The sequence below is a fragment of the Terrapene carolina genome, unplaced genomic scaffold (genome assembly GCF_002925995.2).
Source record: "Terrapene carolina triunguis isolate 2854851 unplaced genomic scaffold, T_m_triunguis-2.0 Scaffold42, whole genome shotgun sequence".
NCBI lineage: Eukaryota > Metazoa > Chordata > Testudines > Emydidae > Terrapene > Terrapene triunguis.
The window spans coordinates 69,842,260-69,869,389 of NW_020664393.1; the positions used below are offsets into that span (position 1 = coordinate 69,842,260).

The 27,130-nt window shown below is 42.9% G+C and overlaps 1 protein-coding gene across 1 annotated transcript in view; it reads left to right on the forward strand.

Moving 5' to 3' along the window:
- Nucleotides 1-25,796, forward strand: part of SPATS1 (spermatogenesis associated serine rich 1) — a 62,334-nt gene extending 36,538 nt beyond the window's left edge. Inside the window, exons 2-9 of the mRNA XM_029911883.1 lie at nucleotides 6,201-6,319; nucleotides 8,131-8,276; nucleotides 9,153-9,309; nucleotides 9,403-9,518; nucleotides 12,450-12,611; nucleotides 15,093-15,213; nucleotides 18,717-18,779; nucleotides 25,646-25,796. Of these exons, the coding sequence (XP_029767743.1) occupies nucleotides 6,201-6,319; nucleotides 8,131-8,276; nucleotides 9,153-9,309; nucleotides 9,403-9,518; nucleotides 12,450-12,611; nucleotides 15,093-15,213; nucleotides 18,717-18,779; nucleotides 25,646-25,796 (1,035 nt within the window). The remainder of the gene's footprint in view (nucleotides 1-6,200; nucleotides 6,320-8,130; nucleotides 8,277-9,152; nucleotides 9,310-9,402; nucleotides 9,519-12,449; nucleotides 12,612-15,092; nucleotides 15,214-18,716; nucleotides 18,780-25,645) is intronic.
- Nucleotides 25,797-27,130: the final 1,334 nt, after the last annotated feature.

Sequence of the window (27,130 nt, forward strand, 5' to 3'; positions counted from 1 at the left end):
AAATTGGGTGCCCAAAGATGGGAACAGAAATCCATAGTTAGGAATCTAAATAAATGTGGCTTGATGCTCAGAAGTGCTGAGCTCAGTGGCAGATTATCACACGGACCCCTGGAAAAATCACCGCAGCCCTGGGGCTGGACGAGCTCTCTGGGGGCAGAAAGGAGTGAGTGAGTGGTAGGGCCATGGATGAAGGGGCAGAATAGGGCAGGGCTGTGGGTGGAACGGGGGTGGGGCTGCAGGGAAGGGCGGAATGAGGCGTGGCTGTGGGCCGAATGAGGAGCCAGATCTCTGGGGAAGGGGTGAAATGAGGTGGAGCCGGGGGGGGACGACAGAAGAGGGGGGGCACAGTTCCAACGCCAGTGCACCCTTACTTGCCCTGACCTGGGGCCCCAGGAGATCTTAATCTGCCTCTGACTGAGCTCCCACAGCTGCCATGAAAGTCAATGATGTAAAACTGATTTAAGTGAAATTGCATCAGATCCTCTATACAGCAGACTGTTTTTATCAAAGATACTTTAAGGACATGTAGTAAATTTCCAGTACAGTGGACGCTTACCCATCTGTTTGACATACCTGCTCTCCCGCACCACAAACTGCCCCTGCACACCTGAGCTCTCAATTAATAGCAGAGGCTGCAGGCAGTTGCCATATTGCTAGGACTGTTATTTTGACAAAATGTGTAATAGAACATTTGCTAGTGTATGTTAAAATAATAAAAACCTATCACTAGAAAAATTAATGTGTTACATGTGTTTGTTTACAGTATTCATTCAGTTACTCATTTGAATGCTTCTGTTATGCAGGATAAATTAACAATTAACTGTACTTCCAAAGTAAAGCATGTAAACAAATATGTTTCAGAACAGTTGATGCAGATGCAGGATTTTTTAATTGTATGTCAGGCTGGCTTTTTGTTTGCTGCATTTTACTGGAAAATAGGATTTTCCTACTTCACCTCTTATTTGACTAGCAAATACATTTATTTTAAATTAAAAACCAACTCTTTAAGGCCAGATTTTTCTCTCACTTACACCAGTGTAAAACAGGAGTAACTCAGTGTCGCTGGTGGAAAAAGAATTAAGCTGGATAAAATCAGATTTACTCTTGATATAGTATTTGCCCAAGTTGTGATCTACAGTAAAACATTCACTGTCCAAAGGGGAAATTGACACAACATACTGTCTGCCTCGGAGTGGAAAATAAAATATACTTTCTGCTATTAAAGTCTCATTTGAGAGCAACCAAAAATGGACAATGTGCTGAATAGTTTCACACTAAGAAAACAAATAAGATGCACACTGTATGTTAACTTCAACTCAAGACATCTGGTTTAAATCATCATGACTTAAAGTGAAGCCCTGAAATTACAGGGTTAATGCATGATGATACAAACACCACAAACTATCACTTAAGGTTTGTTTAATCAATATTAGCAACAGGCCACACATACAACAGGGCTCTTTCTAGAGATGACATAATGTACAGTTTTAAAAAAGATGGGGTGAAAGTTTTCCTTTCATCCCGCCACTGGGAAATGTGTCTGTGCACTGCAGCAAATTACTGCCTTGAGGCTGAAAATGCTCTTTGTAATGCTTTGGTTCTAAAACAGGTACGTAGTCATCTATTCAGCAAGGTTTGACATAACTGTATCCTCCTGAGGGATCTGGATGTCTTTGAACTCAATTTCTCAGCAGAATTGCTCTGATGGGGTACGATTTCAGATGGCATTCCTCTCTAAGACTTACAGCTGCAGTATGCCTTTTATGGGATTGCCAGAAATAAATGTTCCCCCAGAAATACAGTAGCAGAGTTTGGGTACATGTGCTACTGGGATGTATATTCTCAAGACACCTGACAGCCAGGATAACCCTTTAATTACAATGCAGTAAGCTTAAATGCATCCTTTGTCTTCTGAAAACATAGTGGAACATGGGTCAGAGCAGTATGGAGCACAACACACACACAGAGCTCTAATATCAGGCTCTTGTTTGTTTTTCCACTCCACTGCTCATGCTGCTGCCAATGTCAGTGGCAGAATCAGTGCACCATAAAGATGATTCCAATATCTTCTCCCGGAGCAAATGTCGCACAGCAGCTCAGTTAAACAGCTTTCATAAAAGAATGTATAAAGTAGCCATCTCCAGAAGTGCAAGTTTCTCTCTTTATGCCAAATTATTATTTACTAATGAACAAATATGAGATTGTAAAGTCTTTAGGGCAGGGACTGCCTTTTTGTGCTGTGTTTGTACAGCGCCTAGCACAATGGGGTCCTGATGCATGACTAGGGCTCCTAGACATACTACAAATAATAATGAGATTGTATCACAGTGAAGAAAATTATGGTTCTTAGCTATCAGTGCTTCATAAATACCTAACTTTGAAAAAGAAGTAGATTCCAAATATTAATGAAAAAGGCCCTTAAATCTGAACATTTAACGTTATCATCAACATATCAGTCCTTCTTTCCCTGTCATTACTTTGTGGTGGGTGGAGGAAAGCCCTTTTATCTTGCTTTGTGTGAACTTGATTTCCACAAGTTGCTAAAGCAACCAATCATTCAACCAAGTTTAAAGGTTTCCACCGCACTCCTGTGTAAACTGCCCTGGTTACATCAAAAGTGAATCACCACTGGGAATACTTACTGGGTAACTTGACCTGTCATGTTCCCTGCTCATATTCCAGCATTTCATAATGCAGGACATTTTTATTGTGAAGGAGAGTTGTACATGTGAGTGTTTCTTTTAAAACTGTGCTTCAGCTAAATAGCCTAAATTCATAGTTTAAGGCCAGAAGGGACCATTAGATTATCTAGTCTGACCTCCCGTATAGCACAGGCCATTACATTTTAGCAGGTACCCCTGTATTGAGCCCAATAACCTGTGTTTGGCTACAGCGTATCTTCCAGAAAGGCACCAGTCTTGATCTGAAGTCATCAAGAGATGAAGAATCCATGACTTTCCTTGGTAGTGTGTTCCAGTGATTAATCACCCCCACTGTTAAACATTTATGTCTAATTTCTAATCTGAATGTGTCTGGCTTCAGATTCCAGCCAATGGTTCTTCTCATGCCTTTCTCCACTAGATTAAAGAGCCCTTTAATAACGTTTTTTCCTCTCCACAAAGGTACTGACATACTTGTAATCGAGTCACCTCTCAATCGTTTTTGATAAACTGAACACACTGAGCTCTAAGTCTCTCATTGTAGAGCACCTCCAGACCTTGAATAATTTTTGTGGCGCTTTTATGCGCCCTCTCATTTTTCAACATCCTTTCTAAAATGTGGACACCAGAATTATTCACAGTATTCCAGTATTGATCTCATCAATGCCCTATACTAGTTTCCACTCGCTGTTCAAATCTTACCAATATAAGGCCTGGTCTACACTAGAAAATTTGGTCAACATAACTACATCACTCAGGGGTGTGAAAAATCCACAGCCCTGAGTGGCATTGTTAAGCCAGCCTAAATCCCCATGGAGACAGACAATGGAAGAATTCTTCTGTCAACCTAGCTACTGCCTCCAGGGCGGGTGGATTACCTGCATTGATGAGAGAACCCCTCCCATCAGTGTAGGTAGCGTCTACACAAAAGCACTGCAGCAGCGCAGCTGTAGTGTTTCAAGTGTAGACAAGCCTTAAAGTACCAACCTGTCATTCAGGGATCTCACAGCACTTTACAACATAAACGAATTAAGCCTCACTACACCTCTGTGAAATAAGTTAGCATTACTATCCTAATTTTGTAGATGGGTAAACTGAGGCATGGAAGTTTAGATGACTTGTCCCAGGTCAAACAGCTAGTGAGCAGGAGATTCTAAAATGCAGCTGGGGTCATGCAACTTTTTCGTTTTCTCAAAGACAAGCACTTTTTATGGCTTTTTAATGTAAATAAAAACTGCACATTGGATGACAAGCAATTTCCCCCCCTTTCATAACATTGGTGAGAAGTTACCTTATGCTGGGTCAGAATTCCATGGGAAATATCTCACACATCTCCCTACAAAAGACAGGAATTTTGGACTAAGCCTCCAGATTCAATATTTCATCCACAGTATGTTAATACAGCTCTACAATTACAAATCCTTCCTCCTTGAAACATACATTCATTTTTATAGCTGATAACACACAAGAAAGAAAGGAGGGGAAATGCTGTTCATATTGCGCACCCTAGTGGAAATTCTTCCAATTGATGTTAAGTGCCAGATTTTTGAGAAAGCTCACAGACACATTTTCAAGTGCCTTGTGCCCACAAATAGGGTCAGATTTTCAAAAGACCTCAGCACCCAGCCACTCTCATTGTGATGGTCTATATTGAACAAGACCTTAAAACATTGGGCCTAATCTTCCTTTGCATTTGTATCTGTGCACAGTGAGTTGCAGTTGGGTGCAAAATGCTATCAAACCAGAACAGAAACATTTATTACACTTTGCATTGATGTAAATGACTAGGTCCAGGAATACAGCGATCAGCCCATTGATGTCAATAGGGTTACTCCTGATTTACACTAGTGTAAGTGCATTCAGAATCTAGGCCGTTATTCATACCAGAGATGGACCCAAGCCCAGTGGCGTAGACAGGTGGAGGGAAGAGGGGGAGCGGAAAAAAATAGGCACCACCCGCTGCGGTACTTTTACTGACGGGGCAGCGCTACGGGTCTTCGGCGGCACCTCGGCGGCGGAACCTTCACTCGCTCCGCGGGTCTTCGGTGGCATTTCGGCGATGAAGCTTCAGTGGCGCCGAAGACACCCGAAGCGAGTCAAGGTCCCGCCTCCGAAGTGCCGCCGAAGACCCTGAGCACTGCCCCGGTCAGTAAAAGTGCCGCAGCGGGTGGTGCCTTTTTTTCCCTCGCTCCCGGGTGAGTAAAATTAAAAAGGCGCCACTTGTGCTCAGTGGGGGAGCAGCCGCTGCCCCGCTCCCTCCCTAGCTCTGCTACTGCCCAAGCCACAAAATTCTGATCTTGTTCAAACCCGAAGTCACTGAAAGTTTGGAGTTGTTTGGATCTGGGGTTTGATAATAAGGATCTATGAAACAGTGACATCAACACTAGTATCTTTAGGAGGAGGAGAACTGCTATTCTCTATTTTTCAGTGGAGAACTAAACTAAAACCACATTTTCCTAGAAGATAAAGGTAATTTTATTTATAGAAAATATGTATTGTAGTCTACCAGCTGGAATACAATGGAGCGTACTTAAATGCAGCTCACTTAAGGGACATATTTATTACAATAATACTTATTTGGGGGGTGTCAAAAGGTTAAGTGCCATACCAAAAATAGGCCATAATGAGTAAATGTAAAATAAATACAATTATTTGGCCTGATTCTCCTCTCACACTGGTGAGTCTCAGCAACATTCATACAGGAATAACCCTACTGAAGTCAATAGAGTTATACAAGAGTAATATTGGCATCAGAAGAGAATTAGACCCCCATGTGTTAGAACAACACAAATTCAAACTGCCTTCTAAACAGAGGATGGGATAAAAAATCATCAACAGTTCTGTAGGGTGACTATTGTAAAAAGATAATACCGTTTATGGAAACTTTTAACTGGCATCTTTTGCCTTTCAAACTTTGCTGTGTTCAGGGTATGTCTAAAATACGAGTGTTTTACCAGTATAGGAATACTGATTAGCAGCGCTTTGCCAGTGTGTGTGGATGCAACTAGACCGGCAAAGCTGTATTTTCTACAGTGAAACCACCCTATGAGAGAAACAAGTTATATCAGTAGCAGCGTTGCCAGTATAGCTGCATCTATGTTACAGACTTCTGCCGGAACAGGACGCACTCGTCTTCACGCCCCTGACTGACATGGCTATGCTGGTAGAAGCCTGTAGACAGCCTGAGTGCTAGACATTTATTTATGTCTGTGTAACCGACCACTGTTCTGTCCCATCTAGTGGCACCGAGACCACTTAAAGACAGAGTTAAATGAGTCTGCTCTACAGCCTTAGCTAACAGCGAATTGGCTTTTAGCTCATACGGTAGAGGCTCATGCACTAAGCTCCAGAGGCCCCAGGTTTGATCCCGCCCGCCAACGACCAGGGTCTGTCAGCACTAGAAGTGGGGGCTCTTAAAGAGATATCTCCCTATTAGGCACATGGATTACATTTGCACTATGCCTGTGAATCATATAATACTTAGAGATGGGCAAATGTGTTTGCTTAATTTGAAACTTGTATGAATGTTCCTGGTTCCAGGATTCAACTCTAACATTATTGCTTCATATTCCACGTAGGGAACACTTTGAGCAAAGAAGCCGGGAGGAGCCAGTGAGGAAAACAAATCTTGTGAAAAAAGGAACTGAGAGGGAAAGACAGTAAAAACTGACTGGAAATAGAAATACAGTATATATGTTGCGTACAGAGTACTCATTTGTCCCAGCCTGGCCTTCTCATGGTAGTAAACATTCCCAACTCTTTATAATGTGTCCTATCTTTCACTTTTATTTACAAACAGTAACTAATTCTGTCCCAGTCACTCTGCCAGATTCCAACTCAGATAGCTTCCACCTTGGTACAAGGTTTGCCAGTCTGGCCAAGCCTTTGCTTTGTAAGAGTCACACCGTGCCGACATGCTAATAATTTATCTTCCACCCTTCTGACTCTAAGCACCTTGATTTAACAAGCTCCACAGTAACCTGGGACATAACAGTAGTGCCACCTATAGGGGAGAAGGAGGCGCTGCTGAGTCTGGGTTCACAGTGGTTTTCAACCTGGGGTCCGCAGACTAAGTCTAAGATTTCCAAAGTGGTTCGCACCTCCATTTGAAATTTTTTATGGTCTGCAAATGGAAAAAGGTTGAAAACCACTGCACTACAATGCTTCCTCTTTTACAGGCAGTGCTAATGTCAGCCGAAAGAGTCAGCAGGGCTGGGGCTGTCTGGTGGCCGGTCAGGGGTGGCAAGTGTTTTGGGAGGAGGAGGAAGAAAAGATTAAGTGGGGAATCAGCCAATTCCAACCTACTTTCCCAGTGCCCAGGTTGGCATCTAGAGCATTGGTAGTTTCAGATCAGCTCCAAAAAAAAAAAAAATCCACGTATCCTCATCCACTTTAAAATGTGGTTGATGGAAGTGTTTCAGACATGTGTGCCAGAGGGTGTATTTGCAAGAGTCACCCATGAAACACATATAAACTGCTCCTAAGCTTGGAAAAGTCTCTCTATTTTGTCCACCAAGTGTTCTCCCCCTGCCCCAGCCGTCAGATTCCTCTCTAAAACTGACCTACTTCTTCCAGGAATCCTTCCCATCCTGCTCTCCTCTCCAATAAACCCTCATATCCTCTAATATAAGCCCATGCCCAATCTTTTGTAGTTTGTAAGCTGTTCAGGGCATGGGTCATGTCAATCTATGTTTGTACAGGAATCTGCAAATCTGTAATGATATAAGTGAACAACAACAACAGTACTTATTAACTATTAAATATGGTGGATTCTTCTGGCTTCCAAATTAATAACAGTATCCCGAACTCTGCTGCCTTCGAATGTTTAATTAGTCCAGGATATGGTTGTTACTGAGTTATCCTTGTACGGTCCTTTTAATAGTAAATTGAAATGGGATCGCTATCCTTTCACCCCTCTGCTCTGATTGGCTATTACAAATCCCTCTGCTCTGATTGGCTACTGCCCTCAGACCTTCCCAACTCCTCACACAAAACACAGACACCTCAATTTCTTACCCCTCAGCTCTGTCTGTAACCCTCGCCCCCACCTTCTCAGTATCTGCCCCTGTCCTTCCTTGTCCATTGGCGAAGGCTCAAGCAGGGACATTGCTTAACCAGGGAAGGGGCAGATTAGGCAGTAGGGTTAAGCCATTCATTCATAAACTCATGACACTACATGGCACCTAGCACACCATGTGGGCCCCAGCCTCTTTCTGGGGGCAGGGTGGTAGGCAATGTGAACAGACTCTGTCTCTGAGCCTGCAAATCCACCACCCCTGCGAGATTCCACAATAAACTGGTGTGTGGGGTAGGCATGGGGGAGAAGACTCATGAGATCACCCCCATATTTAGGAGAGTTTGGTATCTCCCGTTTCCTGGACACCCAAGAGACAACACAATAAGCTGTTCCAGCTGGCATAATTAGCACGGAGTCTCTGCCCCTACTCCTCCTGCACATTCGTCTCTGGAGAGCCAAAGACCCCAGAGTGACCTGGGTGTCACAGAGATGTGGTGGGAGCACCACGCCCTCTGGGAATAGAGCGGAGCTCACCACAGGCGAGGGAGGTAGTATGGAGAAATCAGAGGGAAGCTCTGTGTCACAAGGTGATGAGGATGGTAAGGGTTAGGGGAGTAGGGCAAAAGGGGTATTTGAATACATCTTGTGGGGCAAAATCACATCACAGTGGTGTAGCCCTAAGATTATTATTTTATTTATTATTTTTATTGGTGGTAGCATCCAAAGGCCCCATTCAGGATCTACAACCCATTGTGCTGTACACTGTACAAAGCACACATGGTCCCTGCTCTGAGCAACTCACAATTTAAGAGAGTGGAAGAACTGATGGGTTCTGAATCGAGGGTCTCCTTTACTAAACCAGTGGTTTAGTGATCTTCAAACTATGTCTAAGGGGTGTGCAAAAGACGACTGTGAAAATAAAGTTTCGGATCCTAGAAAAGGCGTATTTCCATGTGGGGGCATTCTCTTACTTTGCCACTAGATTGGTGGCAGGATGTTGCAACATCAGAAATGGGATTTGATTCCCAGGTTAGCCAACATGGTTAAACTCAGGATTTTTTTCAATCCAGGAAAGCACCTAACAGGATAAACCTTTTAGAAACCAGATCTAGCAGCTGTCTAAGGGCTATAATTCTAGTTGCAATTACAGGTCTTGTTAAGAAGGACTTTAGAGGATGAAATCTTGATGAAAGAAAATACTCAAGGCTACAGATATATTCTTGGTGTATGTGAACAACAAAAGCTTCCAGGGTCAGCTAGAAAACAATAGATTAACTATTAGGAAAAACTTGAAGGCAGTGGGTCTGATTCTCCTCTCATTTACTGTAGTTTTACTCTGCTGTAACCCCATTGACAAATCAGAGGAACATCAGGCCTATTGTAGTATGCAAACTCTACTGCCAAGCAGGAAGTGAGTTTTGGAACTGTTGCAGCCTCTCTTAAAGTAGTTCTTAGAGATCAGATACATATTACAGGGTCTCAAGTCAACAAGCCTGCCCAACTTCCTGAACTCAGCAGCCATGCAGCAAAATTCAACAGACTTAAAGAACATTGCCACGCATCTCATGACAGTGCAAGTCAAGACAGTCTCAGCCGACCTTCTACCCACTCTACAGAGCCTTCTTGTTCTGAGTATGTGCAATATTACCAGATCTTAATCATAATTGCTCCAGCTCAGTGATTACTAGGAAATAGCTGATCTCTCGTCTCTTTTATTTTGATTAGCCATGACCTTGACCTGAAGTCCACGCTTCCCTTGTCACCTTCCTCTCAATGCGCTGATGTTCCACTACCTGAAATTAAATCAGCAACTGAAACTCATCAGTTTATTACACCTCCTGGTAAGATCAGATTTCAGCAATCTCCCACACTTGAGTAAATTGTAAAGAATAACAGGAAAAGATAATTTACTTGCAGCACAGAATGTATCTCTGCTCCGGTCGGGTGTTGTTTCACACACAGACAGAGCCTACTGCTGATCTCACACCAGTTTTACTAGTCTGAAAATAGTCAAAAATGAACTCATCTTTCTTCCAAACTCCTTGTCTCTTTGTCCCTGACAGTACCACCATCTTCCCAGTCACTCAGGCCTGTAACCTGGTTTTCATGTGTGGCATTGCTCTCTCTAGATTTCCGTCTATATACAAATCATGTCACATTTTCCTTAAATGATTCAGCTTTTCTCTCTGCCTAACCTGTCAAAGCACTGCCCTCACTCTCATTATCTCCTGTCTTGACTACTGCAACCTCATCTTTTGGCTGTAAGTACTGCAACTTTGTACCACTTAGCCAACATCACTTCTATCACGTCGATCTCTCCTTTGAGTGCTTCTACTGGCTTCCCCATTTGCACCACATGAAACACAAACTCTGGTTCTTCCCTTGCCAGTTACGATGAATTATTATTGATTGTACAGACAAGCAAGAAAACATGCTGTAGGATTTTCAGAAGCACTTAAGTCACTTAGGAAAAAGGCAAAGCTCCTAAATCACATAGGCTCATTTGAAAATCCCACTCAAAGTCCCTGCATCCAGGAAGTTGAGGCCAAAATCTGGATGGCTAAATATAGACATCTAGCAGGTCAAAATGAGGAATAGGAAGGAAAGGAGACAGCAGTAGAATAAGGTGCAGGAATCGAGCATCCTTGTAGCAAGGTCCAATGATTCATTTTGTTTCTGTGATAATCTTGTTTGTAAATTACATATTTCAGGATAGGGGTTTGTTTAGTTTTGGTTGGTATAATCAGATGCAAGACAGTGAGCAAATTATAGTGACGCAGGAGTGCTATTATACTTAAGGTTGTGTCACAGCTTCTGTTTAAAGGTTCATAGAATCATAGAAGGGACCTCAGGAGGTCATCTAGTTGGAGGGACCTCAGGAGGTCATCTAGTCCAACCCCCTGCTCAAAGCAGGACCAACCCCAACTAAATCATCCCAGCCAGGGCTTTGTCAAGCCTGACCTTAAAAACCTCTAAGGATGGAGATTCCACCACCTCCCTAGGTAACCCATTCCAGTGCTTCACCACCCTCCAAGTGAAATATTAGGAAAAGCTATCCAACCTAGACCCCCCCCCACTGCAACTTGAGACCATTGCTCCTTGTTCTGTCATCTGCCACCACTGAGAACAGCCTAGCTCCATCCTCTTTGAACCCCCCTCCCCATGTAGTTGAAGGCTGCTATCAAATCCCCCCTCACTCTTCTCTTCTGCAGACTAAATAAGTCCAGTTCCCTCACTCTCTCCTCATAGGTCAGAGTGCCCCAGCCCTCTAATCATTTTCGTTGCACTTCGCTGGACTCTCTCAAATTTGACCACATCCTTTCTGTAGTGGGCGCCCAAAACTGGATGCAATACTCCAGATGTGGCCTCACCAGTATCGAATAGAGGGGAATAATCACTTCACATGATCTGCTGGCAATGCTCCTACTAATGCAGCCCAATATGGTGTTAGCATTCTTGGCAACAAGGACACACTGTTGACTCATATCCAACTTCTCATCCACTGTAATCCCCAGGTCCTTTTCTGCAGAACTGCTGCTTAGCCAGTCAGTCCCCAGCCTGTAGCAGTGGATGGGATTCTTCCATCCTAAGTGCAGGACTCTGCACTTGTCCTTGTTGAACCTCATCAGATTTCTTTTGGCCCAATCCTCCAATTTGTCTAGGTCACTCTGGACCCTATCCCTACCCTCCAGCAGATCTACCTTTCCCCCACAGCTTAGTGTCATCTGTAAACTTGCTGAGGTGCAATCCATCCATCCCATCATTCAGATCATTAATGAAGATGTTGAACAAAACTGGCCCCAGGACAGACCCCTGGGGCACTCTGCTTGATACTGGCTGCCAACTAGACATCAAGCCATTGATCACTACCCATTGAGTCCGACGATCTAGCCAGCTTTCTATCCACCTTATAGTCCATTCATTCAAACCATAATTCACTTCCGTTCGTTCTTATATCTCACTGACTGACTGGCAATGCCCCTCCCCTTATATACTTGTAAGGGCATGGCTGAGAGCATTCTAGGATGTTTGAGGAAAACGTAATTCTCAGAAAGTCTGGAAGGTTCCACGAGATTCTACAAAGGTTCAGAACATTCTAGGAGATTAGTGAAAAATGAATCCACATATGGAGTACCTGAAACATCTTACTTCAAACATTCTATTTCCCTTTTTGTCACTAACAACAGAAACAGCACCCCGAGCCTGGCATCCCCCAAGCCTTGCACCCTAGGCAGTCACCTGGGTTGCCTGCCTCTAAATCTGGCCCATTCTGTGGTCCATCTAATCCAGTGTCTGACAGTGGCCAGTAGCAGATGTTCCAAAGGAAGGTTTAAAAGCCCAGTAATGCACAATTGTGCAATAAGATGCATATTGGGAAATTTCTTCTTAAGCTTAGACAGTTATTATTTTGTTTGTAATCTTAGACATTATATGTGTTGATATCCTTTAATATTTTATCATAACTATTATTATTGATCTACTACAGCAATGCCTAGGGACGAACCAAGATCATGGCCCCATTGTGCGAGGCACTGTATAAAGACAGAATAGTAGAGAGCCCTGCCCCGAGGAGTTTACACTCTGAATACCCAGAATAGACAAAGACATACAGGCAGAGCAATCAGTGTGAACTAGCTAGTGTAACTGTGCATGTTGTTCATATTATTAAAGGGAATATCTAACAAAATTATTCAATAAATAAGCAATGTTTAAGGTGGACCTTTAAAGTGTGAACTTACTTCTATTCCCTATGTGTTTCACATTTCTTTCAGAAAACAAGAGGGCCCCAGACTTAGAATGGACTTTTTATCCAAGGTTTGGTCTTCACACATATCATATTGGGAAGCGATGCGTCTTCAATGGTCTCTTCCTCCGAAACAAAACCTCTGCATCAGAAAGGATGTTAGAAATGCGTTTGGGAAGAAAAAAACATGGTACAATCTCTAAAACAATTGCTAACTCTAGAACATCCTAAAAGACTTGGAGGCAACATTCACGCATTGCACTAGAGGCTTGGAAATCTCAGGTTCAATACACAATTTATGTTGGTTTGTTGGGGCACGATAAGTGGATGTCTAAGAACATAGATGTGCATCATTATCAAGATTTGAATGATGAGAGAAATTAAGAGTAACCAGTTTGAGAAACAAGAACTGTATGGCTGAAATAGCAGGCTTCAGTCGTAGTGAGCAGTAGTGTAACTAAGGCCTAGTCGACACTGGGTGGGGTGGGGTGGGGGGGAATCGATCTAAGTTACACAACTTCAGCTATGTGAATAACGTAGCTGAAGTCAACATACTTAGATCTACTTACCGTGGTGTCTTCACCACGGTGAGTCAACTGCTGCCGCTCCCCCGTCAACTCTGCCTGCGCCTCTTGCCGAGCTGGAGTACAGGAGTTGACGGGAGAACACTTGGGGAATCGATTTATTGCGTCTAGACTAGACGTGATAAATCGATCCCCACTGGATTGATCACTGCCCACCAATCCGGCCGGTAGTGAAGACATACCTTAACAGTATACAAAGTAGACATTGTACCATTTTCAAATCTGTTTTCAGTGAGGGTACTAACATAACAAGATATCCTAAAATCCTGGAGTTCTTTAGCCAACCCAGTTGTTGATGAGTCAACCAGTCATTATGTCTGAACATCCTGTTTCTAATCTGCCCATGGCTTAAAAAGATTATTTACAAAGTCTGGAACTAAATTAAAGATACAGTTTCAACTGCATTTTAGTTCTATCTCCTTCTCGGGAAATACCATTTATAGCCACAGATAAGTTTTGCTTGGAAGACATTGAGGAGCTATGGGACAATTCCTGAGCTTCTTACTTATTCGTTATGGAAGTAAAGCTCCCACTGAAGTCAATGACAGTTTGTCTGAGTATGGACACCAAGATTGGTCCTCATAAGAGCAAGGAAAGATCTAAGCTGCCACTATTCTCAGTCTGTTTTTTTTCCCCTGCCACTATAACAGGGAGGTTCTCTCCAGCTGCAACTCTAAGCAATTTGCTATAAGAATAGTAATGCTTTGTATAACATCATTGATCCGAGAATCTCAGAGTACTTTATAGACATTAATTAACTGCCACAATATACCTATGATATAGGCAAGCATTATTAGATAGCCAATGGAAGCACAACGCATTTATGGGCCAGTTCCTTGGCTAGGGGAAAGCAGCATAGATTCACTGAAGTCACTGGAGCTATGTTGATTTACCCCAGCTGAGGATCTGGCCCATCATGACATAACAGCAGCAAGTCAGTGGCATAGTCAGGAACAGAATTTAAACACTGGCATAACTCCACTGAATGGTGCCTATTGAAATCAATGGAGCTATGCTGGCATAAAACTGGAGCAATGTAGTGGTGAATCAAACCCTTGGAGTTCTGTTTCCCAATCCACTGCTCTAGCCACTGTATGCCCTGCCTTCCTGAGTGAAAGAATTTGTGAAGCATTACCTTGATTAAGAGAGGAGCTGCAGTCTGTGGTGAATGAAGGCCATAGAGTAGCCTCAAAGATATTATGTACAAGTAACACACCCATGGTTGCACAACTTCCATAATCATTATCTTTTAAAGATATGCGGCACCTCTCACTCTAATCTCATATTTTTGAACTTCTCCAAAATTCAGTGGTTAGGAAACTGAAATATACTCACACTTGTGGAAGTGGTCTCTCTCCAGTGGAATTGAGACACACTAATGCACCATAGAAGCTTGCACTTCCACTGTTTATCTCTTGGGCTTTCAGTCCAGCATCTTTCACAAATACTAAGGGACAATTCCGCCCCTGCCTCATCCAGCATCCTTGCCCAAGGTGTTGAGACGTATACAGACCAAGCTGGGTAGCCTTAGGAAACATCTGCTGTTCCCTGTGACTGTAAAGGTGATAGTGTTGGACGCAGACTCAGGACGCCAGGGTTTTGTTCCTGATTCTACACCTGCCTGGGCGGGTGACCTTAGCCAAGTCACTTCAACGCTGTGCCTCAATTACCCCATCTGTAATATGGGGATGATGATGATGCCTACCTCTTCTGTAAAGCACGGTTAGACCTATGGATAAACACTGATTTATATAAGCAAGGTATTAATTATTTTTAAGTGCTTCATAATAAATCCTGATTCTCATCTCAATTATAGATGGGCCTTTTGTATCCCTGCTAAGGGAACATCAGGAGAATGGCAGAAAATTATGTGGCAAAACTTTTAGGGACCAACAATCTTTTTGGGTCAATTTTAGAGCAAAAATCAATTAGGGATCCCAGCAAATGAAGTCGGTGGGAGATTTTTTGTATATATAAAAAATAAATAATATAAGCTATTAAGTCAATGTAATTTAGCTCTCATACATTTTCTGTTAAGGAAGGAATTCCTTATTTTATTATAATTTTGTTTGTTATAATGGAGATAGAAATCGATCACAGAAATGGCATTGCAATGGTAACCCCCTGTGACAACTGCTACAGCTGTCCAGAACACAGCAGAAACTTTCACAAATTTGGATCAACAAGGCCTGTGGTGAACTTTGGGTGGTAAGTTCGTAATCTGGATGTTACCTCTTATTTGATAAAATTAAATTATTATGCACCATTCCTGAGTATAGAACTGTCATGTGGTACACTTATTTAATTAAATCCACAAGCATCATAGATTATATATAGTGGTGGAAAATTATGAAAAACAAGGGCCAAGAGACACCTTAAAGGGCCTGAGTTTCAGAGAACGGATGCTCCAGTTTCTGAAAATCGTGATCCTTTCAAATGTCTCAAATTGGGCATCCAAAATCACCAGCCATTTTTGAATATTTCAATTCTCCACTAAAATCAGTGAAAACCAGGAGTAGCTTCCCTGTAATCAATGGAGTGACATGAGATTCAGGTCCAATAGGTCTAACAACTAAGCAATGTGCCCATTTCTCTTTTCATTCAAGCAGTTCTTTTCACACAGTTCAGTTACTCCCAGTCTGCACACAGACACGCACTGTTCAGTATGACAAAACCGTGGCCAACTTATGTGCAAACTTGGCCGATGAAATGAAATAACAAATATAAAATGGCAGCTTTCCAAAATGAAATGCAAACCAGTTTGAATGTAGTTGCAACACAGGTTGATGACACATTGCTTCATAAATACGGTGGTGACAAGTGGACTAACAAGGCATCTTATAGAGATAGTATTACACATTTTAAAAGCTATTCACAGAAAGTATGGTTTGCTTTTTTTGTTCCTTCTAGTAAGTATTGCTTCTGAGAAAAATACTTCATCTTATTGTATGCCATTGCTATTATGAAAATTTCCAGGCCAGTCTATAAGCTACAATCTGAACATGAAAGTTCAGACAGATGGGACCAAAGGCATGCAAAAAGTGTGTAAGGGAGACATATTCATGTAAGGGAGTCATACGAAAAGAAAAGTGTGTCAATCACAGGTTGTAAAGTTGAGACTTAGCATGGCAGAGTAAGGCAGATGCAAAAGCAAGACACAAGAGTTGAAAGGTCAGAATGATGTGATGGGTGGAGTACAATTGGTGCACAGCCCAGCTTGCAGAAGCCAGTAAGAATGCAACTTAGTAACAAGGTGAACATTTCATGGATAGACGAGGTAGAGTTGGCTGTCATTGGTATATAAGTGATGTCTGGAGCTGATGCTAGTAATGAGACATCTTAGAAGAAAAAGCTAAATATAGTGGCCATTCTTATAAACCGGCCATTGAGCCTAAATAATTCCTTAAATAACTGTATAGCTTTTACCTCCCAGTTTGCAATGTTTTAGGTATTCTATAAGGAAGTTTAGATGAATCTGCAGCTACTGAAGTAACTGTAACCATTTATCAAGGTCAGTAGTGGCAAGGTTTTAAGGGTGACCCTGCTTGACAAGATGAGGGCTAGGGAAAGAGCCTTCAGCCTTTTCCTAATGGAGGGAATGAGAGAAAGATGCAGTCTCTGCCAGAGATAAAAATGCTGTGGTTAGGGTGGAATTCAGGACAGGAGAGTACTGGAGACATCAACTTCATGAAGCAGCTCAGAAGATACAGAGAGAAAACTGTTGGTACTTTGAGATCACGTAGGGTCACAGGGAGGGCTTAAAATCTCATATACTACTTCCTGGAGCACCCCTTGCTCCGCCAGTTTGAGACTCCAGGCTTCAGCTGCGGGGTGGGACGGTCTTAGGGCTTTAGCCCTGCAGGGCACACTGGGTGTCGGGGCTTCAGCCCCGTCGGGTGCATCCAGGCTCGGGGCTTCAGCTCAGAGCTAGGGCTCAGGACTTCTGCCCAGCAGGAGGCTCCGGGGCTCACCTCACTGGTTTGAAAATATTTACTGGAGCTCTGCTTTGGATAGCGTCTGCTGAATTTAAGCACTGGTCACAGGCAAAAAGTGGAGAATTAGCCATCTGGAGGGAAGCAGACTTACTCCTGTAAAAGCCTGACTGAGTGTTATCAAGGAGGTTGTGAGGGAAAGAGTGATAAAAAAGTAAGAGAAGACCCCCTTTACTAATACTTTGCTGAAGAAACGGTGGTGGGTTACAGGCTATAGATAATGGTAAGGAAAGTTCATATTAGGTTGTGTTTTCTATAGAAGTGGGGCTATTTTGAATGTGGCAGGGAAAGGGACTTCTGGAGGAGCTGGAAGCATTAGCTAAAGTGTGTTCAAATAAGAAGTATGGTTGGTTGCTGACAAAATAAGGGTAGTGATGATTTTAATGGAGATTTAGACCCCAATTCTACAAGATATTTAAGCACCTGTGTAAGGATAAGTACCCGAGGAATCCAATTGAAGTCAGTGGAGAGACTCAAGTGTTTAAAATAATGCCCATACTTAAGTACTTTGCTGAATTTGAGTGAAAAGATAGTAGAGAGCTTCCAGTAGATAGATCAAAGGTGAATTGTATAGTGAAAGACACTTATGATAAAATGTGGAAAAACATCCCTGTGGACCCACTGTAATATGGAGTATGCTATCTGAAAAAGAAATGTGGATTTGACATGTGCAAGTTTTCAGATGACACTAAACTGGGAGGAGTGGTAGATATGTTGGAGGGTAGGGATAGGCTACAGAGGGACCTAGACAAATTAGAGGATTGGGCCAAAAGAAATCTGATGAGGTTCAACAAGGACAAGTGCAGAGTCCTGCACTTAGGACGGAAGAATCCCATGCACTGCTATAGACTAGGGACCGAATGGCTAGGCAACAGTTCTGCAGAAAAGGACCTAGGGGTTACAGTGGACGAGAAGCTGGATATGAGTCAACAGTGTGCCCTTGCTGCCAAGAAGGCTAACGGCATTTTGGGCCATATAAGTAGGGGCATTGCCAACAGATCGAGGGATGTGATCTTTCCCCTCTATTCTGCATTGGTGAGGCCTCATCTGGAGTACTGTGTCCAGTTTTGTGCCCCACACTACAAGAAGGATGTGGAAAAATTGGAAAGAGTCCATTGGAGGGCAACAAAAATGATTAGGGGGCTGGAGCACATGACTTATGAGAAGAGGCTGAGGGAACTGGGATTGTTTAGTCTGCAGAAGAGAAGAATGAGGGGGGATTTGATAGCTGCTTTCAACTACCTGAAAGGGGGTTCCAAAGAGGATGGATCTAGATTGTTCTCAGTGGTAGCAGATGACAGAACAAGGAGTAATGGTCTCAAGCTGCAGTGGAGGAGATTTAGGTTGGATATTAGGAAAAACTTTTTCATGCAGAGAGTGGTGAAACACTGGAATGGGTTACTTAGGGAGGTGGTGAAATCTCCTTCCTTAGAGGTTTTTAAGGTCAGGCTTGACAAAGCCCTGGCTGGGATGATTTAGTTGGGGATTGGTCCTGCTTTGAGCAGGGGGTTGGACTAGATGACCTCCTGAGGTCCCTTCCAACCCTGATATTCTATGATTTGAAGCTGCTTACAAAATTCTATAGCAGAATGCATTTGGAATGCAGTGTATTTCTGGGAAGGGGAATACCAGCAAATACATTTTATTGAAAGGAAGCCAGCTACTGACATGCCTCTACAGGAAGCCAAGGCAGTTTTACAGCTCTGTTTTCTTTTATAGTGCAACATACAAAAGGAAAGCAGATACATTTATCCCTCTCCAGCGCTTGTCACGGACTCCTTGGTAAGTATCTGCTTTGGAGCACAGGGAACAGCTATAATATATGGGACTTATTCAGACCACACTTGCACCAGTAGAAATCAGGAGAAACTCCATCAAAATCAATGGATTTAACTTGTGTAAAGTAAGAGGAGAATCAGGTCTTTCATCTCCTGTTTGGAAAAGTCCTGTTGAGCTTAATAGGAATACAATTAATAGGGTTCTATAGAAATTAAATAGGGTTCCTAAAGTTCGCACTCCAAAACCCAGAGAATGTAGCAGATGACACTTTCTACAGGCCTGTTAAACCAAGGGATAGAATTCTTCACCTACAGAATACTTCATGTTGGTTCAACAAATCTATACAGAGGATCTCATGCTGCTAGAGCCTGATTCAACAGGAGTCTTTCTACTGAGCTCACTGGGGGCCCTTATACTCTAAAACTGTTCCATAAGGGAATTTTCAGCTATTTATAGGCCTCTCAATGTTGACACCCTTTTTGATATAGATGTCCTGGATTTTGGCTGCCGACTATAATAAATCAATTAGGATAACATTGATACAGTCTCTCTTTTTAATGGCTTCCAAGACAGGTGACATAACGAGAGTGAATTCTACTTTATTTATTTTTTTAAAATACATATTTCAGTGAATGTTTGTTGAAGAACACATTTAGAATGAAGGGTCAGCTTTGTAACTCAACTGGATTTCTTTTTTTTTTTTACTGACCAAAAATACAGCCGAATTGACCTTATTGTACTGTCACAATGATGTTTAGAAGGATAATGAGCAAAAATTGTGCATAGTGTCTCCAGGGAACCTCATTTACATCACACTTTGAAATATTATTGATTTAGAAATTAATTCATAATAGCTTTGGGAAGTGAAGATCCTTAATTTTCTGAAGTCAGAGCCCAGTAGCAGGTTGACACAATGATAAGGCCAGAATCTGATTTCTGCCTTGTCAATAAGCTTAACAGTAAACAATAAAAGCCCCTTTTAATCTTTCTAAATGAAATTATAACCAGGCATAAACTGGTCAATGCTGCTATAATCCGTGGCCTATAACTCAGCCTGCCAAGGCCCAACTGAGAGATGCAATATGCCGAAGACCCAAAATGAGGGACACAGCATGCTGTGAGCTTCATACTTTATTTCTGACATAAATCATTTTCAACAAGGAAAAAAGTGAGGGAACTCCAAATCTGTGTGCCACATACATAAATGAGAGAGATGAGTGACATCTCAAAACAAGGACATTTGAGAGGTATTGTCCATGAACAGACACACAAGGAAAAGAAAATGGCTGCCTGCTGTGAGTTTTGGGGGAGAAGCAGCAAACCGTTAAAGAAGAAACTCTCCCTTCCCTCTCATGAGTCCTGCAGTCCTTGTTGCTTCCACCTCATGCTCTTTGTTCCCTTTGCCTTCTTTTGACTCTTTCAAACACTTGTTTTGTGCTGTTAGTGAGCTCACTTTGGCAGACCTTTGCTAACACAGGCCCAAAATCCCTTGGCAGTTATCAAGGCCTCTGAAACACACAGTAGTAGGGATGCTTATAAGAATATCTTTTGAGTTCAGAAATATTGTGTTTTACAACCACAACCACTCAGATTGCACATATCTCCATGCCTTCTAGTGGTTGTATTTACTCAGCGTATCAAGGAAAAGATTTTGTACACATACCAGCAGCACAGTTCTGATACTTTGGGGTTATTCGGTCATGGAGACTGGATTTTTTTCTTGAGAATAAAACTCTTTTTTCTTTTATATATGTATTTGTGGCCCATTTTTGCCAGACCAGGTTAGACCAATGGTTCGTGAAGTCCTTTTATCCTTCCACTTGCCTCTTTTATTCCTCTAATTTGCTCAGTTCTAACTAAAATATTAGATGCTGTTATTAAATGTATACACATTCAGTGCTTGAAACTGGTACATCTCTGCAATTAAATAAACAGCTACAGCCATTCATCACGGAAGGCGTGTCTACACGTGAACACTTAGGAAAATTAATCTGAATTCATTTTTAAAGTGGACTAGTTAAACTGCACTAAACTCCTGTGTGGATGCACTCATTCAGAATTAAACTGGCCTTAATTTGATTTAGCTAAATCCACTTTAACTCTGAATAAGAGTATCCACATGGGGGCTTAATGTGGTTTAATTAATCTACTTTAAATTCACATCTGCAGTTAATTTGGATTAATTTTCCTGAGTGCCCCTATGTAGATAAGCCCTTAGATTCATATACAAGAGACCACATTTCATTAATTCATAGCAATATTTCTGATTTGGGTTCTGGAATTCATGTCAGCGGGGTCCACATGGTCAGTTAGTCTGTGGCAGGCTAATGCGGGGTTGATTCACACCCCAGCTTGTTGCAAACTAAATGCTCTTGGAGACATGCCCTTAGAGAGAGTAGAGTGGTATAGCAGCAGAAAGAGGGAAGTTACCATGTAATCCTTTCCTACTGTTTTTCCTTTGACAACTGTAGCATGGAAGCAGGCATGTGAACTGTGTAGCTTTATCTCCCTCCTGTGGTGATTAGAGCCCCTCGCAGTGAAACTGACTGGGCTTAGAACAGCCTGTGTTTAAGAAAGGCTGATCTGAAACTTATGTTAAAATATGGATTTGTGATTTTCAGGTAATAAGATAGTGACATAATAAAATTCAGAATTATAGTCTGGTTCACACAGGTAAAATAAGAGGCTCCAGAGAATAAAGGAAACATGCCACTATTTGAGATAGAAAGGACCAAAGTGTGCTCTGAGTTACAACAGTGAAAATCCAGAATAACTGTATCAATTTCAATTGAGGTGCTCTGGATTTGTGTTGCTGTAACTGAGAGCAAGATTTGTTCCATATGTCCTGATTCACTTCTCACTTAGACCACGTTAAATCGGGATTAACTCCAGGGATGTAACACTGGTGTAAATGAGAAGAGTCAGGCACGGCCTAGGACCTTAGGCCTTGATCCAGCAAAGCACATTAGCCTGTGTGTAATTTCGTACATCCATGGACATTCAAATGGGTGCTTAAGGGAGTGGAGCAGGGCCATATTATTTAGCTACACTGGGAGTGAGTGGAGGTTCTGTGGGGCTCTGGGCAGCATGAATCCTGAAAGGTTCAGTGTCCACATTAGCTAGGTAGAAGTGCAGTTGGTGCCAACCAATACCCGGACACTTTTCTTGTCTGTTCAGTGGGTCTCCACACTTGACATATGGTAACAAGCCTTGGACCCTGATCCTGCAAATACCTGGACATGAATAATTCTCCATGCAAGTCAGTGTGACTATTATGTGAATGCAATAACTCTCATTCTTAAGAGATTGCATGATTTGGCCCTTAGATTCAGGGCAGTGACCATATCTTCCTATGTGCAGCTCCCAACACATTCTGGCCATTACTACAAAACCAACAACAATTAACTGGCACCCTTGTAGCCAGATCTGAGCAGAGAGGTCAAGGACTATTAGTCCATCAGCTCCAAAGTGCCCTCTCATTCCTGCAGGAAGTTCCTTGAAGTTGTGAGACATCATGGGAAACTTGTGCTACTGCCTGTACTAAATCTGGTTATGAGCAAATATTGATCCTTATTCTCCAAGCTTGTCACACCAGAACCTTTTCCAAACACTAAATTTAAATTTAAAAATCAAATTAAATATTAAAATATTTGGGCAAAGAATGTAGTTTAAAGAACAGATCACAGTTAAATCTAATGTTTATTTGAACCATCTGCTCTCAAGAGCTCATTCCTGATTATATCTATCACCATTACCGCCTCTCACTCCCTTTTGACCAATTTATCTGCAGCATTTCATGTTGCTCTGGTGTTAGATCCTCACACAAGTTACAAAGATGTTTAAAGTTCTCCATGCGGTTAGTTGCTTGTAAGCTATTCAGTGTGTTCATCATAAAAAAAGCTTCTCCCCTCATCTGCAAATTTTCCATTGTGAAAAAAAGCTTACTGTAACTGTGTAGAGATGATTACCTATATGCAAATAAAATCACTTGGTATGGTCTGGTGAACAAAGCCCCTCCTGGGAAAAAGAGAAGTGTGGGCATCTGTTTTGTTCTCTTTTGCTTTTATCTTGTACCAATCGAAGGTTGGATGTATGTATGCACGATCTAGGGCAGGGGTCTCAAACTCAAATGACCACGAGGGCCACATGAGGACTAGTACGTTGGCCCGAGGGCCACATTACTGACACCTCCCCCCCGCTGCCCTCGGCCCCGCCCCCAATCCACCCCTTCCATGAGGCCCCGCCCCCATTCCAACCCCTTCCCCAAAATCCCCATCCCAACTCTGCCCCCTTCCTGTTCCCAGGAGGTGCAGGAGGGGTGTGGGGTGTGGCGGGGGCTCAGGGCAAGGGGTTCGGCTGCAGGAGAGGTTCGGGGGCGGGCTCCAGCCTGACACGCACCGGGGGCAGGGCAGGCTCCCTGCCTGCCTGTCCCCACGCCGCTCCAGGAAGTGGCCGGAACTTGGGGGAGGAGGGGCACAGGAGTCTGTGTGTTGCTGTTGCTTCAGGCACCACCCCCAGCAGCTCCTGTTGGCCAGGAATGGGGAACCACAGCCAATGGGAACTGCTGGGGGCGCTGCCTGAAGCAAGAGCAACACACAGACCCCTGTGCCCCCCTTCCCCACGTTCCAGCCGCTTCCCGGAGCAGCGCGGGGGCAGGGCAGGCAGGGAGCCTGCCCTGCCCCCAGTGCATGTCGGGCTGGAGCCACTCTAGGTAAACGCTGGGGGAGGGGGGCCACAAGGAGCTTGCGGGCCGCAGAAAACAACCCCGCGGGCCGCATGCGGCCCCCGGGCCGCGTGTTTGAGACCCCTGATCTAGGGGATGTTTTGTTATATGTATCTGTTTTTGTATAATTATACTTATGCTTGGATTTTACTATACACTTCACACAGTCTAAGAACAGATGTAAATTCACATGGTAGAGAGCCCCTTGCTCAGATTTTAAATAAGTTTGCCCATGTCTTGACATCGGCTAAATCAATTTCTAGTAAGTGATGAAGAGGAATTTCTTAGAGATTTTGTTTACGTAACAGCATCCAAGATATTCAGGGCCAGATGATCAGCTGTTGTGAATTAACATAGATCCACTGATATTGTTTTTCACCAGGTGAACATTTGGCTTGCAAGGACTAGCCATTTCTAAAATTATGGGGCTGTGGTTTTTGAAGACCTTCCAGATATCCAGCACTAATATTTCAGGACCTGATTCTAGGTGGCCTATCATTAAGGCTACCTGACACTTGACAAATATCATGGGCCAACTGAGAACACGTTCTATTATAAGAACCTGTTCTCAGTTGGCCCATGATATTTGTCAGTGTCGGCCTGCTTTGGGATATACAGGGATGAAAAGTATTAAGCACTGTACAATAAATAACAGACTACTTAAAAAGCTGGATTTTTCTTTTCAATGTCTAATGCTGTATGTAGCTTTCAGCAGATAATAGCGCACGGTTTTAGAAACCAAACATAGGATGTAGGTCACCGAGTACAGTCCCCTGCCATCACAGGAAAACCCCATCATCTCATCTCATTCATAAATTTATCAAGCTCCATCTTAAAACTAATTAGGTTGTTTGCCCCCTACCACTCCCACTGGAAGGCTGTTCCAGAACCTCACTCTGGTGGTTAGAAACCTTCTTCTCATTTCCATCCTAAATTTCTTCATGGCTTGTTTATTCCCATTTGTTCATGCACCTTTGTCCTTTAGCTTAAATTGCTCTTCTCTCACCTTGGTGTTTATCCCTCTGCTGTGTTTATAGAGAGCCATCAAATCCCCTCTTAGTCTTCATTTGGCTAGGCTAAACAAATCAAACTCTTTCAATCTCCTCTCCTCCTAGCCTATCAAAGTTGTGGCTGTGAAAATCACATCACAGACCATGAAATCTGGTCTCCAGCCACCCAGCTCTGAAGGCAGAGCGGAGAGCAACGGCTGCTTGCTGGGCGCCCAGCTCTGAAGTCAGCACCACCGCCAGCAGCAGCGCAGAAGTAAGGGTGGCAATACCTTACAGTGCCATTCTTACTTCTCCACTGCTGATGGTGGCAGCACTGCCTTCAGAGCTGGGCTCCCAGCCAGCAGCTGCAGCTCTCCTACTGCCTGGCTTCAAGCAGTGCTGCTGCCAGCTGCAGCGCAGCAGTAAGGGTGGCATGGTATGGTATTGCCACTCTGACTTCTGCTGGAAGTGGCACTATCTTCAGAGGTAGGCGCCTAGCCAGCAGCCGCCACTCTCTGGCCATCCAGCTCTGAAGGAAGTGCTGAAGTAAGAGTGGCAATACTGAAACCCCCTATAATAGGCCTGCAACCCCCTTTTGGGTCAGGACCCCCAGTTTGAGAAATGCTGTGTGTGTGTGTGGGGGGGGGAAATCACACATTTGTCATGGGTTGGTCACAACACAAATAGCAAATTTCACGGATGTGTTACATATCTGCAAAATTTGGTATTTATGCTGTGACCAACCCATGAAAAAAGTGTTATTTCTCCATGATTTAAGTAGACTCCTACTCATAAGATAGCCTATTTCCCTGATCATACTAGTAGCGCTTCTCTGCACCTGGTCCAGTTTGAATATGTCTTTTTGAACCCAGGTGACTAGAAATGTACACAATATGCCAGCTGAGTTTTTGCCAGTGCCTTCTACAATGTCATTAATATTTCCTTATCTCTACTCTAAGCATCCTGTCAGATCGCAAAAGGAACCTTCCCCTGAATGCTTCACACAAAAGCTGCTTTAATATTTAAATATATGCTGATGCTGTAATGTTCCACTGAGTCCAATTTGGTTTGGTTGAAGACCAAATCAGGAAAGCCACTCTGCTGTAACGAGTGAACTTTGCAGTTAGTTAACTCATTTGCATTTCTCCTTTCCTCAGCATCCCTTTCCACGTGAAGGAGAAACAGCAGGAATTGGAGAAAGAAAGGAACGATGTGAAAAATCTAGACAGATGGAAGCCAGCTCCAACACTGCTTCAGGCTTTGGGTGCTAGTGTATTAGCGCACAGAGTCAGACAGCGTGAATCGTAGTGAAAAGTTCTTCCTAAAGAACCATTTTGTGAGCCACACATCCCTGGTGACATAACATACATGTGTAAACAGTGCTGGATGTAACTTCTTACGTGGATGGTCCTTTTAATGTGTTGTAGCAACCACTGTAAATATCCTGTTTTCAGTGTTGACTTTGTATTGGCTTTTGTTCATGATTACACCTGAACAGAAGCCCAAAACTACTGTCCCTCTGTCAGTCATTCGAAGTTTAACCAGGTATCAGAGGACCAGGCACAAAAATGTGTAGTTAATACCAAAGGACAGAACAGTTTTTTGTCCCATGTCATGTTACTTTCTTCACACTGATTGTTTCCATGGAATAAAGCTCTGTGCTGGAGTGATGGCTTCTATTTGTTTGCCCCAACGTCTAGAATTCACAATTTTTGTCTAGGATTATAGAGGTATGAGCACTATTTTTACTTTGCAGATCTGTAGAGCCTTCCAGCCAAACATCTAAGAGAGCTTTAGCATAGTCGGAAATAAAACTCAGAACACTTGTTTCCTGGTCTTGTACCTTCAGCGATAGGCCATGCCTCCTTCCACCTTGCTCTCTTGAAGTTCAGTTGAACAAAGCCTATCTCACACCTAACTTGTGAACCATACCCACCTGTCCCAAAGAGCTTGCAGTCTAAATAAAGCAAGACACAGCAAGCCAGAGCAATAGACAACTGGAAGAGAAGGAAGAGAGTAGACCAGGGGAACTGCAATAAGAACACGTGGTAACTTTTACCATGTGTGCAACAACTAAGAATTTTCAACTCAGCATTCTTTTTTTAAAATAAATGATCCGGAAAGAACAACAATACCAATTATCCTGCTCATTTTTGTGAACTGGAACTAATACCCTTCCTGCTACTATAATGTGACTTTGGAGGTTGTTTGAGGAGTGGCACTGAAGCTATAGAAGAAATGTTGTGCTTGGCTCTTAACTTTGCCTTTATTTTGTTCAAAGAGCTTTAGCTGCTCTCCAAGTACACCACGGAGACGCACTGCCGATAAGAATGCTTGTTAACTCCTCTGTTGATGCACAATAAAAAGAAAAGGTCTAAAGGAATCATTGTACTGTGAAAATGATAGTGCTGTGAAATACATGAGGGCCAATGAGTCCTTCTCTGTTTGCTTTATTTTCTCTTTCTCCTGGCCTGCTATTATTGCACCTATTTCAACTTTTCAGTATGTATGCTGCCCCATCTACACTAGGGACATCGTTTAAAAACATTCCCACTGGTTTTGAGAACTTTGGGAACTGTAGTGTAAATGGACTTGTTAGCACCGTGGCATCTAAAACTGCTCAGAACGATCTTGTTGATATA